The sequence below is a fragment of the Nilaparvata lugens genome, chromosome 4 (assembly GCF_014356525.2).
Source record: "Nilaparvata lugens isolate BPH chromosome 4, ASM1435652v1, whole genome shotgun sequence".
NCBI lineage: Eukaryota > Metazoa > Arthropoda > Insecta > Hemiptera > Delphacidae > Nilaparvata > Nilaparvata lugens.
The window spans coordinates 66675704-66689922 of NC_052507.1; the positions used below are offsets into that span (position 1 = coordinate 66675704).

At 35.4% G+C, this 14219-nt stretch overlaps 1 protein-coding gene across 6 annotated transcripts in view; it reads left to right on the top strand.

Annotated features, from left to right (window-relative positions):
• Nucleotides 1-14219, top strand: part of LOC111059182 (protein C-ets-1) — a 229077-nt gene that overhangs the window by 211079 nt on the left and 3779 nt on the right. For all 6 annotated transcript variants that reach the window (XM_039426261.1, XM_039426260.1, XM_039426258.1 and 3 more), the window contains 4 exons: nucleotides 7867-8004; nucleotides 8799-9095; nucleotides 11767-12033; nucleotides 13067-13364. In XM_039426261.1, the coding sequence (XP_039282195.1) occupies nucleotides 7867-8004; nucleotides 8799-9095; nucleotides 11767-12033; nucleotides 13067-13364 (1000 nt within the window). The remainder of the gene's footprint in view (nucleotides 1-7866; nucleotides 8005-8798; nucleotides 9096-11766; nucleotides 12034-13066; nucleotides 13365-14219) is intronic.

Here is a 14219-nt window from a genome sequence, read left to right on the forward strand (position 1 = left end):
GCCATTATCCAAGAGAGGAGAAAGAAGCTGTTGTAATACTTCACCAAGTGTCGAAACATTGGGCTACTTTTTCACCTTACCGTGTCAAAATGTTTTTTTCAATTCTTGAATTCTTGTTTCATGGTTCAGCTCTAAGGTTGCAACAATGCCATTTTTTCATTCTCTAAAACTATTTCAAGCCAATGTGGATTTTTTTTATTTATTTATTTATAAGGTTAGCAAAAAATACAAGAATCGGAAAAGAAAAAACAGGCTATTGCCTAAAACTTCTTCAATTTCCTAATTTAGTTTTAAATTGTCCAAATATTATAGGTTATGTCCATTCAAATTTTTACACCAAATCACAATCTAAAATATTAATTGGAATAAAACAAATAATTTTAAATTTGGATGGATTAATAATAAAAGTTTCTTAAAAACATGAAATTAATGGCTTACTCTTTAAAATGCATGGAACAGTGCACCATCATTACCAAGATGGTGCTCACTTGAAAATTCAATATTCCACACATTTTGAAGAGTGAGCCATTAAAAAAAAAATCCATACTGACTTGAAAAAATGTCAGAGAATGAAAAATTGGCATTGTGGCAACCTTAGAGCCTGAATCATGCGACAATTCAAGCATTGAAAAAACACTTTGACACTGGTTTACATTGAAAATGTTAGACCTATATATTTCTATTATTTTTCATTCTGAAGCTTTGTGTTCAAAGTGTGGTACAACTATCATAGTATTTGTCTCAAAGTATATTACTGGGGCTCTATTGGAAACAAATGAAGAGACAATTTTTAGTAATTATTCAATGTATTGTCCATTTATCAATATTGATGTTGTCATTTCCCTTGTATTGAAGTACAATTATTCATTTATCTCAATCTATGATATTGTGTTCAATGTGATTGATGATTTTCCCATTGGAATCAAATTAAGATAAAATTTGTTTTACTTTGAAAATGTTAGACCTATGTATTTCTATTACAGTATTTTTCATTCTGAAGCTGTGTGTTCAAAGTGTGGTACAATTATCATAGTATTTTTCTCGAAGTATATTACTGGGGCTCTATTGGAAACAAATGAAGAGTCAATTTCCAGTAATTATTCAATGTATTGTCCATTTATCAATATTGATGTTGTCATTTTCCTTGGATTGAATTTAAATTATAAAAAAACAACTGTTTTGAAAAGTAAAACTCATCATTTCAATTAATTAGTTAAACATCTATCATACGATAACAATAAAAGGTACTTTCCCATTAAAGGCAACCTCGAAAGGTAACTATCAATATCGATATATTGATATCTCCAAGATGTAATGACAAGGAAACAGAATATGAAAAAACGAACGTGCATTTACTTTATAACAACTGACAAGGTAAGGCAAGTTGTACTTAAAAGAAGAAAAATCTATGATAATGGCATAAAAGCAGCAATGTCTGACATAATACTTTCAAATTAATCTTCATCCTCTGCTTTTACATAAATTCTCTCCTCATATAATATATATTGACAAGGTAAGTATCTAGATGGTGATAATTACATTGATAACACTTCCACACCGGTTTACGGTTCTCATGAAAATAATACTCCATCCTATTCTCATTATTGCATAAACGAGTTTTATGCAGCAAACCTTTCTTTTTTAAAAACGAAATTGAATTTTCTTCGTTTGCAGGTGAATCAAATAATAAAATTTTTACTTTCCTTGCCCTATTACCATAGGTAAGGAAAGTATTGCTTTCCGAAAAAAATTAAGGTACCCCAATTTCTAAATTTCTATACGTTTGAAGGTCCCCTGAGTCCAAAAAAGTGGTTTTTGGATATTGGTCTGTATGTGTGTGTGTGTGTGTGTGTGTGTGTGTGTGTGTGTGTGTGTGTGTGTGTGTGTGTGTGGTGTGTGTGTGTGTGTGTGTGTGTGTGTGTGTGTGTGTATGAGGTATGAGTGTATGTGCGTCTGTGTACACGATATCTCATCTCCCAATTAATGGAATAACTTGAAATTTGGAACTTAAGGTCCTTTCGCTATAAGGATCCGACACGAACAATTTCGATCAAATGCAATTCAAGATGGCGGCTAAAATGGCGAGAATGTTGTCAAAAACAGGGTTTTTCGTGATTTTCTCGGAAACGGCTCAAACGATTTTGATCAAATTCATACCTAAAATAGTCATCGATAAGCTCTATCAACTGCCACAAGTCCCATATCTGTAAAAATTTCAGGAGCTCCGCCCCATCAATGTAGAAAGAATCCCAATTATCAGGCTCCATATACAATTGAAACAAAAAAAATCAAGTGGAGTAGATTGAGCATGAAAATCTCTACAATTAATGTTCAGTAACATTTTCACCTAAAATTGAAAATAAGCTTTAAATTCGAGAAAATGTGATTATTCAATTGCAAATTATTGTTGATTCTATTAAATCATTCACTATGAAGAGATAGCAGACCTCATGTGTGTCTCCAGCGTTATTACCCTGTCACCAGCTGGCTCAAATCACTCACTGAATAGTAGACTTGAGATGCGCAGGAACACTAGCGTCAGGTGATCAATTTTCATAGCGGCAAGCAAAATAGTGTGAGTGCGCCACACCAGATTTTTCACTTAGGTAATCAATCTTATCTATATATATAAAAGCGAAATGGCACTCACTCACTCACTCACTCACTCACTCACTCACTCGCATAACTAAAAATCTACCGGACCAAAAACGTTCAAATTTGGTAGGAATGTTCAGTTGACCCTTTAGAGGCGCACTAAGAAATCTTTTGGCAATATTTTAACCCTAAGGGTTCTTTTTAAGGGTTTAAAGTTCGTCTTTTAGCATGTATATTCTTCTTCTCCCAATCTCTTAATTATAATTGAAATTTCCATATCATATGTTACTATAGAACTATAATCTAGATAGAGTACCTCTTCGAAACAGTTGTTAACTGGCAGCTAAATTAATAATTTTGTCAGGTTGGCATTAAGTTGAGTTGACTTTGTTAGGTTGGCACCAAGTTGAAGATTTAAAAGCATTTATCGCGGAAAAATTGATTGGGCACTGCTACTTCAATCCTGGGAATACTATATTACTAGCCGTCAGGCTCGCTTCGCTCGCCACATCCGTTTAGCCAGACGTTTAGTCTGGACCCCCGACTGGATTGTCCTAACATGATAAAAATGCAGGCGAGCGAAGCGAGCCTGCTAATCTCATTCTTGGACGATCCAGTCGGGGGTCCAGACTAAACGTCTGGCTAAACGGATGTGGCGAGCGAAGCGAGCCTGACGGCTAGTAATATAATATTCCCAGGATTGAAGTAGCAGTGCCCAATCAATTTTTCCGCGCTAGACGGATATGGCGAGCGAAGCGAGCCTGACGGCTAGTCATTAATAATCGTGTTATTAGGTAATGATTTTTCATAAAATCAAATCATCTTGAAATACAGCTGATATAATTATAAACATGATCATCATGAATATCGACTTCGATAGAATTGATATATAGATATTGATATCTTTCGAGGTTGCTTTTGATGGGAAGGTACCCAATAAAATTGCTATTAATATTGGTTACTGAGATTTGAGTAACCTAAATTGGATTATCATTGCTAATTAGTCTACACTGAAGCATTGCAAGTATTTTTTAATATAGATCTCTTTGTCAATTCCATAATTTAAATTGAACGCTGTTATTTCTCCCAGAACAATCTTTGTAGATTGATGTGATAGTTCAGTTTTTCTGAAGTTGTTTACAGTTTTATCATTATATAGAGTAAACAAAAAACAAATAAACATTTTTGTCCAAGTAATGACTATCGCTATTATCCTTATAGTATTATATTATATCCTTATTAGTACTAAGTTATCACATATCCCTCTAAGTACCAAGATCTCTCTCATATCCTCATAAAGATCTTTCTCTCCAAAACCGTTATATCCTCATAAACACCAAAAATATTGAATTTTCAAACGAAAAATTTGCGAGAGAGGAGGAGAGCATTTTAATCAACATTTTTTTCTGATCATTTTTCTCTCCTTATAATTTCGATATCATGTTGAATAAGCGATTTCCCAAAAGGGACCATAGATCCAATATCCTCATAAAGTACTGCACGCTAGACAGAGAGAGAGAGAGAGAGAGAGAGAGAGAGAGAGAGAGAGATTCCCACTCAGCCCGACAGAGCGATTTTGAATAATCCAATTTCAATTCTTGGGAAGCATGTTTTTACTGAACAGATACAGACTCTGATAATGATATTTATGTAGGAATCCAGTTTAAACCTTACAAATTCTTGTTTCGGATTCCGATTCAAAGGATTGCTCTTAGTGGCTGACTCAGTAATCATCTGATTTTCCAAAATTCTCAATGAAAACATGTTGATGGTTTTCCACTATTCAATCCACTTTTGGAACAAATTACTACAATGATGGTTATACAATACTATTTTTATGCGAAAAACAGATACATCAATGATGTCACACATACGTATGACATTCTTATCTTCCACATTTAGTTATCAATCATTCACGCGAATTGCTTTTCAAAAATAATTCGTCACAGGTCACACTTGAACGATCTGCAATGTTTTTGCAACCTTCCATACGCTGCGCCACATTCCTCGTATGTGAGTTGACTCCTAGGAGGCACTTACCGGTAATTCCAGAGTGAGTTACTCGTCATCACAGTAATTAGCAACAAAGCGAGTCCCTACTAAACAACGCAATCCCCTCGACTGTCATTGGTGTAGCTCATTTATAATTAGTATATAACTTGCACAGTTTATCAAAACTCATAATCTATGGTTACAAACTCTCCGACTTGTTCTGTTTCAAGGTTGCATGCAGGTTCAAGGTTGCGCAAAATAGTATGGCATCCTTCATTGTAGTCGCACTGAATCATAGAACTTTTCTATGTATTTCATGACATTACGAAATTATTTTAGTTTTTAGTGGTGTGGAATTGGTGTCGATTTTTGAAAGGGAAAAAGTGATAGCGAAGAAAAGCTCACTGTAAGACGATGCAGATATTCGTAAAATGTAATTGATCATGAGAACAAGTCTGAGGGTTAAAAACCAGACAAATTCATTGAATATGAATGGTTTGATCGATGGAACTCTCCAAATTCAGAAGAATTAAAATGAGCCAAATGAATTTGTCAGAAACCTTAGGCCCATATACTCGGTTTAAACGGAGAAATGTCAGCTTTTGTTTAAACCCCTAATGAAACACATTACGATATATATATATACAAGTAAATGTGGTTTAGCGCAAACTAAATGTTAGCATATGACCCTTCATCTGAAGCTCATTGAATTTTATCGTAAATAGTTTATATATCCTGTCTTTAAACACTCCTAGCTCTGTACAATCCTTGAGCTAATTTATTCAATTTAAAAAATAATCACTACTTGCCGTTATAAGAGGTTTATTCGCTTAATTAGGCTTTCAACTCTGTTGTAATGAATAATCCTAATAGATTTTCAAGGAACCTTCTTCATTAATTTACTGTTATCCTGAATCTACTGACTACCAAATTATCATAGTTCATTACAATCTAGTAGTAATTAATTCAAGGTTTATTATTAAATAGATAGTGATGTTGATTTGGATTATTTGTCCCTGACTTGAACTTTCTCTAGATGAAGGTTCACGTTTCTGCTGCTGCGCGGACTGGTCTAGGATAGTTTTCGTAATGCGCAGGTTGGAAAATGGAGGGAACGCCTGCTAAGGGGTGGTTTTCTTCTCGATTCTGGACTTGCGCCTCATAGAATACTGTATAATAGAGGAGAGGCTGTTGTCTTCGTTCTGCATTGAAATGGGAATCATCCAAAATCGAGGAGAATTTAACATAAATACTTTTCTCTTTTCCAGTCAATGGAAATATCAATAATGTCAAATAACATCAATAATGCCAAATGGATTAGTACCTTGAATACAGCATTTTTCTCTTTGTATTTTTGAGTTGCAAGTATATTCCATCGAGTATTTGCACAATATTTCAATTTTCAATCTTAAACAGGTCTCAAAGCTTTGATCAAAATTACATGCTCATTTACTTGCAATTTCGTCCCCAAATCATTCATTGATTTTCATCCCTATGCCTTTGTACATTATACATTCGAGCGAAGCTCTGTCTCCCGATAGCTAATCTTGTATCGTTGTATATCTGCTTGCTTCTTTTCACCCTTTGTCAATTCTTGGAAAGCTGTCAAGTTTTTTCTTTGAAAAGGCCTGTTTCACGATTTTTCCAATATGGAAATTTCCAGCATTTCCAATATTATCCTTGTATAAGCACTTGGGTGAACTTGCTACCAAATTCATAAATATTCTGAACTTAGTTGACAGATTCTTCATTTTATTCTTAATATGGAAACTACAAACATCTCCAATTTTTGTGATTGTAATAACTTCGATGATCTTGAAACTCTTCTAGATTCTGATCTTAGGTGACTGATTCTACATTTTATTCCGAATATGGAAACTGAAACATCTCCAATTCTTGGGTTCGTAATCACTTCGGCGATCTTGCAACCACTTTCAGATTCTGATCATTGATGTCTGACTCTTCATATTATTCTCAATATGAAAACTACAAACATCTCCAATTCTTTTAATAACTTTGGTGATCTTGTAATTTTTTCCAGGTTTTGATTCCCTATAACCAATACTTCATTTCATTCAGAATAAAAAAACTTCAAACATCTCAAACTTCAATGAATCTTGTAAGCTATCCCAGATTCTGATCTTAAATAACCGTTTGTCCATTATTCAATTATTTATGAGACTCTTTTCTTCACATGTTACTGAGCCGAAGTTCAGTGAAATGGTACAATGAACCCGATGAGTTTGTGTGATGAAACTGTTAACTAGGTTAATATGGAGTTAGGCGGGGTCCTTAGCACAGCACTCAAGGTGAGCTGAGTGAAATCAGAGTTAGGCTGGTTATCAGTGAGCAGTGTACCATTCTGCGGTTTTGGTGAGTGTGAGTGTGAAGAAATAATGTTATCTCACCGGATATCCTGTGCAGTGTATATGTGTTGCGGCTAGAGGCCTCTTTCCTGGTCTAGCGAAACCGAAAGTGTTACATTGTGATGCACATCGAGAGTACGATGCTTTATTTCAATATATGGAAATTGCAAATTGAATATCATTAAATCAAAGTGATTTTTCTTGGATCAACTTGAATTGGAAAAGACGATGCTTCAATCCAAGAAATATTTCTCGAATCAACTTGAACTGGATGTGTGATACTTTATTTCAGTATGGGTTTACAAATTGAACCTCATGATATCCAAGTTACATTTCCTGAATTAACTTGAATTGAAAATATAGATTTTTAGGGCCATATGTACTATCTACGTTTAGTCTTCGCCAATCTCCGGTTACACGTAGGTATAGTGGCATTTACTGTTATGTGTTTCAATTCCGGTTTAAACCAACAGCTGATCAATCTTCGTTTAAACCGAGAAGGTGCATAATATATGGACCTCATTCTAAGGAATTCTTGATTATTAAGTTGATGAGGTCTTCAAATGTTTGGAGGTTTATTTCTTCAAAGATTAATCATTGCATTGAAGGAAGAATAAAGGATCAAGAGTTCAGATTTATGCTGATTCTGTGCTCGAATTTATCTTTGATTCCTTACCACGGTTGTTGATGATTCTGATCCACGCTGGTCTTATACTCAAAGTTCTATCTTCTATGCAGCTCCTCACCACCAAACCTTCTTGATGTTTGATGCACAAATTCACAATTACCTATTCAATTGGATGTAAATTTTGCATTTGCCTATGAATATTATGTTTTTATTATTAATAGCATATAGATTTTATTGGAAAATGTTGAATAAATATTAATATTTAATGTATTATTGTTGTTTTAGGTGGCTACAGCCAGCTCAGGAGTCCCGTATGTGACAGTCGAGAAGATGCTTCTCCACCCCCCGCAACGGGTCTTCCCCCCGGACCACCTTTCCTACCTTTAAGGAATCATTCCTCAATATACCACCATATAAAAGAGAGTAAGTTGTCTTCAGTTATTGCAAATAAACATTACCGTAGTTTTTTAAATCTTGGCAAAGAGGATATAATGCTCTTGTAGTTTCCATTTTCCTATGGTCTTGGTGAACTTTAGTCTTAAGTTATTGTATCTAAAAACAATTTTACACCAGAAACATAGTTCAACTGAGTTGATATAATAATTGTGTGCTCAAAAATGGAAGGCCCGTACAGAACAATCTCATTCCTCAGCATAATAATCTATTCAGTATATTATTTATCAATGTTTCTACTTATATAATTATCTATTATTACAAAAGATTATTGTGTAATCAGTAGAATTTGTTGTGGAGAAGCAATATTCCAAGAGATCCTCCCTGTATATGTTTCACATTCCCTCCTGTACCTTCCTGCTCCAAGATTCCAAGTAGGCTACCTTCCTGAACCTACCTCTACCTTCCTGTTCCCAATTTGAAATACCCTCCTGAACCTTCCTGTCCCAAGATTTAAAGTACATTCTTAAACCGTCCTGTACCTAAATTCAAGTACCTTCTTGAACCTTCCTGTTCCTAGATCCAAGTACTTGTACCTTTCTGTTCCAAGATTCCTAGTACCTTACTGTACTTTCCTGTTCCATAATTCAAGTACATTCCTGTACCTTTCTGTTCCAAGATTCCAAACGTTTCTTAGCCTTCCTTTTCCAAGATTCCAAGTCCCTTTCTGTTCCAAGATTCTTAATACCTTCCTGTATCTTCATTTTTAGAATAGTACAATCTTTTTCCAAGTTACTCATCCAGCGAATGTTTTGCGATTGCAGGTGGCTACACACAACAACTAGGCGAATCATCGTTGGGTGGTGGCGACGGAGGGGGTAGCGGCGGCGGTGGAGGGGGTGGCACCCCAGGCGAGGAGAACAGTTACATCAGCACACAGAGCAACAACCCCTATGAGACTGACTCTGAGTATCACTCGCTCGACTCCAACCACCACCCCTCCGGCTACTTAGAAAGCTCACCCGAGTTCTACTCCACCTCATTACCCCCTCCCACCCATCAGATGTTAGATATCAAGTATCCTGCGCCGGTCCAGTACTCCAAGAGTTATCCTAGAACAGGTCAGTTATATTCTCAATACCATGTAAACAGGGTACATTTCAGGGTTGAGTGATAACGATTTCTCATTTCATTTTTTTATTTTTTGCTGTGGTGATGCCCACTTTAGCCCCAGCCTTGTGCTGGAGGCTGAGCGATAAGATGCCAGTGCATCCACTGAGCTGAATTCAATCAACTCAGGATAATTCCCTGGTTAGAACGGAAACAGTACAGTGCATGTCTTATGGAATTCAGTCAACCCCCACCAACCCACTCAATCTCTCTCTCTATCTCTTTAAGGGTTGTGTGGCAGAGAGGACCAGGAGTCCTAACTCCGCCCTAATAAAGGCTTATAATCAATCAATCAATCAATCTCTCTCTCTCTCTCTCTCTCTAACTAGCTCTGTCTATCTCCGAGAAGAAGGAGAAGGGTAGAGCTGGCTGAGGCGCTTCAGTCGTTAAAACTGCATCGTCGAAACCGCACCAAGTAAGTCGATCCACATTTTATGTATTTCCCTCGGTCATCCATGTTATGTGAACCCTCATAGTTACCCCGCGTTGTTCATTCACATAATATAAGAATGTAATATAATTATAGTATAATATAGAATGTAATATAAGAATTATAATATAATTTTGATAGAACTGCGCAGGAGGTAGCAAGGTGGTAAGCCAACCAAAAATTCATCACAGGCCATTACAATGCAGTATTAATTCATTTCTGTAATAATAGTCGGAAAGTTGTAGCTCATCTATCAGGGTTTATGAAGGATTCCTGATAGATTGTTGTTGAACGTTTTCATGTTATAAATTTTTCTTGTTATGAGTCCCCATAGAGTCTTCTTGTTGTTCTCCTGAAAACAATCAGATGAGTTAATCTAAAAACACTTAATTCCGAATCCTTCTTTATCCTGACTTTTTCTCTATTTCAAATTTCCAAACCCATTATTTTGTTATCAATATATAATAATCAAAGTAGATTTGAATCAATAACACATTATCATAAAGGTTTTGAAATGTATTAACTTTCAATTTCCATCCAATGCAAAGTAAGTGGCAGAAGTGTTACTCAAGAATAACCATTCATCTGATAAATTCAAGTTGTTTATAGCTTATCTATGCCAGACTAGTTGCTATGAATATGTTTGGTTATTTGCATTGAGCTTGAGTTCATCAACCGTAACCTTGCTATCACTGCTCGCACTGAACACCCCACATTACTCCACATCGGTTGCCTTTGTATTCTCAACTTCTTTTCATAGTGGAGGAACTTGGGAAAATCTTAGCAAAAGCGAAATTCTGGAAATGATTTTCTTGTTTGCTGTCAGAAAGCAACTAAGCTAGACATTATTTCTGGATCGTTTTTCAAAGCTGTTTCTCTCAGTGTGTTGGTCCTTTTCTGGTGCACTTTCTCTGTCTCTGTCTGTCAGTCGTTGGTGTGGGGTCAGCAACGTGGGAAACTCTTTGTTCTATTCACTGCCTCCATGCCACTCCATTATTTCGCGGTTCGCTGCGCATCCAGTCATCCAGCCATAGAAGCTACATTACATTACATGAACGCCATCTTGCCCCACCATATCTGTTCTTTCGCACAAATGTGTTCTCCCTTGCCATCAAACTGAGTTCAAATTAACCATTATGGAGAAACATTCAAAGATTGTAACAAGAAATAATTTTTAAACTCTTATTTTTCTGTACATTCCTGAATATGTCTATCACGATTCTGTTTAATTTATATTTCTGTTTTTACTGTACACAATTATTACTAGAAAAGTAATCAGTCAGTTTCCAAGAATGTTGTAAATGTTAACAATTTTTCCCAATGATTTTTTTAAGTGGAAATAGATTGGTCATATTTAAGGAATTATTCAAAAGAAACAATTATTTATCAATATGTAAATAAATACTAAATGGCATTGACTTGAAAATTGCATTAATGTCCAAAACATCATGTGACAAAATAGTTTAAAAGGGTACTGAGATTTATATTTTTATTTATATTAAAAGTAGCCCTACATAAGAAAAAAGACAGTAAATACTAAATTATGAATTAAAAATTAGATAAAATCTCTTGAAATTTTTTTATTGATTGGTGAGCTTCTGTTACCGGTGCATCATTTTATGATTGTATTAATCGATAAGCTAATGTTACATCACAAGAATATATGATATAATTATTCATTTTTACTAGGATACTTCATAATTTTTTGTTTGAAATAACTACTAGCCTACCCTTTTTTCTTTCCAAGACACAGCCAGTTTCAGCTTATCATGCCATAAGTATCAAAATGATTATTAGGGAGTGAAAAATTTATTTGAATATTTGTTCACTAAGTTTCTAATAATTCATTGCATTGAAGAAGGAAAAACGCTACAAGGTGTTGTACTCCCCAGGAGGGGCTGTGAATACTCATTAAATATAGCTCAATATATTACAAATCAATAATTGCTTAATAATAGTAAATCAATTCATTTCTACAGGGCTTCTTGATAGTTAAATTATATAGATTCTGTATTAGTGTAATCAAAGAAAATAAAATGGTACTAGTGTGATAGTTTCATTATATAGAACCATAAGTATCGTCAAAGAATATAAAAGGGTATCAGTGTGATTGTGTACAATAAACTTTATAAATTGATTTATATTCTCATTCATGAATATCTTGCTAATGTGATAAATGTTTATTGTTACAGGACGATATCCACACCACCATGAAGTGTTCTCAGAAACGTACAACTCGCCGTACGACACGTTTCAGACGGTGCCGAACGGAGCGGGGGACGGATGGGGCGGTGGAGGCGGCAGTGGTGAGCTTGGGGGCGGTGGCTCAGGCCCCCCGCACATGACGCACCCCGCCTTCCTGCACTCGGGTCGCGATGCGCTGCCTCCGCACCCCTATCACTCGGGGGGACCTGACACCAAGCCCCTCCTGCAGCCCTCTATGCTGCCTGGATACTCCGGTAAGTCTACAGTCTATATTACAACTTATAGTTCCTCCTCTTTGATTTCTTCTTTTTCTTTGGCTTCGCCTTATCCCATTTAAATGGGGTCGGCATTCCTTTTCTTAGTCTGTCACTCCACTAAGCCCTATCCAATGCTTCCTCTCTCCTCCAACCACTCTCCCGCAAGTCAGCCGCTATTCTATCTCCCCACCTCATCCTAGGTCTACCTCGTCCTCTCACACCATTCAAAACCAAATCCTGTACTCTTCGTCCAACATAAGTTCCTCCTCTCTGATTTGATTTCTAAAAATTATTCACTCATTTACAAGTGCACAAAAATATTTTTTTTCATAAATTATTTATTCGAATATATACAGTAATTCACAAAGAAGTTCTACAGTGGGTTCTGTTGTTATCTATTTCAAGTAGATAATAATAGATAAAACGACACGTTTTATGCAATGTTTTGTTATAAAGATGATAAAATATTCATCATTGTATTTTGATAGAGGCCCGGTTGCACAAAGCCTGTTTAATCATGACTGAATGTCATGAGAACCAATAATTAGAGAAGTCTTTTTTGAAATTTTGATTGGTTCTCGTGGCATTTAATTTAACGGGGTTTTGTGCAACTGGGCCTAAGAAGAGAATATTATCTACTACAGTGTTAATGATCCATATTAATTTATCATGTTCTTCAAATGAACTATAACAGTGGACAGTTGAAAAAGGACTAATGAGTTGAAACATAATCGTGCTCATGAAAGGTTCTAGTAAATTCATTTGAAAAAAATATTGTGTAGCTGTAGAAGATTCCGTACATTAACTTATTACAATATTATTCATTCATTTTTTTATTGAAAATGACACTGATGTAACATTATCTAATTTATTACATCTATTTACTCATTTATACTGTACCGTATCACAAATCACAAATGATCACAAATGATCTACCATGTAATAACATTGGTAGATAAAATACCAAGGAAATTCTTATGTTATTTTTTATATGATGAGTTATTAATAGAAAATGTGTTTTGTTTGGCAGGATCTGGCCCCTGTTTCACGGGCTCCGGACCGATCCAGCTGTGGCAGTTCCTGCTAGAGCTGTTGACCGACAAGACCTGCCAGAGCTTCATCTCGTGGACGGGCGACGGCTGGGAGTTCAAGCTGACCGACCCTGACGAGGTGGCGCGACGCTGGGGCATCCGCAAGAACAAACCCAAAATGAACTACGAGAAGCTCAGCCGGGGTCTGCGCTACTACTACGATAAGAACATCATCCACAAAACCGCCGGCAAGAGATATGTTTACCGATTCGTCTGTGATCTACAAGCGCTTCTTGGGTATGTTTCTTCTCCTTTTACAAAAATTCTTATCACCTTATTTCATGTACATTTTAAGGCTTACAGACAATTCCATGAAGAGCCTTCTTCATATAAATAATATACATTACCATACTTAATACATAAAAACATGCAATATGCAGAAAACACCATTAATTTAGATTACATTAATACTTCACCATTTAATCAAGGTATGTTTCATCTCCATTTACAAGTTCAATTCATTCAATTATTTGATATACAGATTAGGGCTCTCAGAAAATCCTTTGAAGAACCTCTTCACATAATTAATATACATTATCATACATAATACAGAATATAAGAAAAACAACCTCTATTTAGATGACATTGATACCATTTATCAAGCATTCTTTGGTATGTTTCATCTCCTTTTACAAGTTCAATCAATTTATTTATTTGATATACATATAAAGGCTAACAGACAATCCCATGTAAAGTCTTTTAACATAATAAATACACATTATTATGCATAGTACAGAGAACTTGAATAATAACAAAAAGACCCTTAATTTAGATGACATTAATACCATGGATCAAGCACTTCTAAAATCAATTGTACTTGTACTGAAACAGTAGACTTGTTCACAAACACACATTGTACATATTATTTGAAATTAAATAAGAGTTTACCTACCATTTTTGTGTTCTCTTAGTGAGTGGATGCATTCCAACTGAAAAGTATGGGCATTGTCATATTTGCAAGTTGTAATCTACAATCGAATTTTCAAAGAGTATTATTCATATGAGTGTTTTCATTGAAAACATAATGAATTACAATGATGGTGTTGAGGCAAGTGTGTTGATGAATATGTTCATGGTGGTTGTGTTAATGGA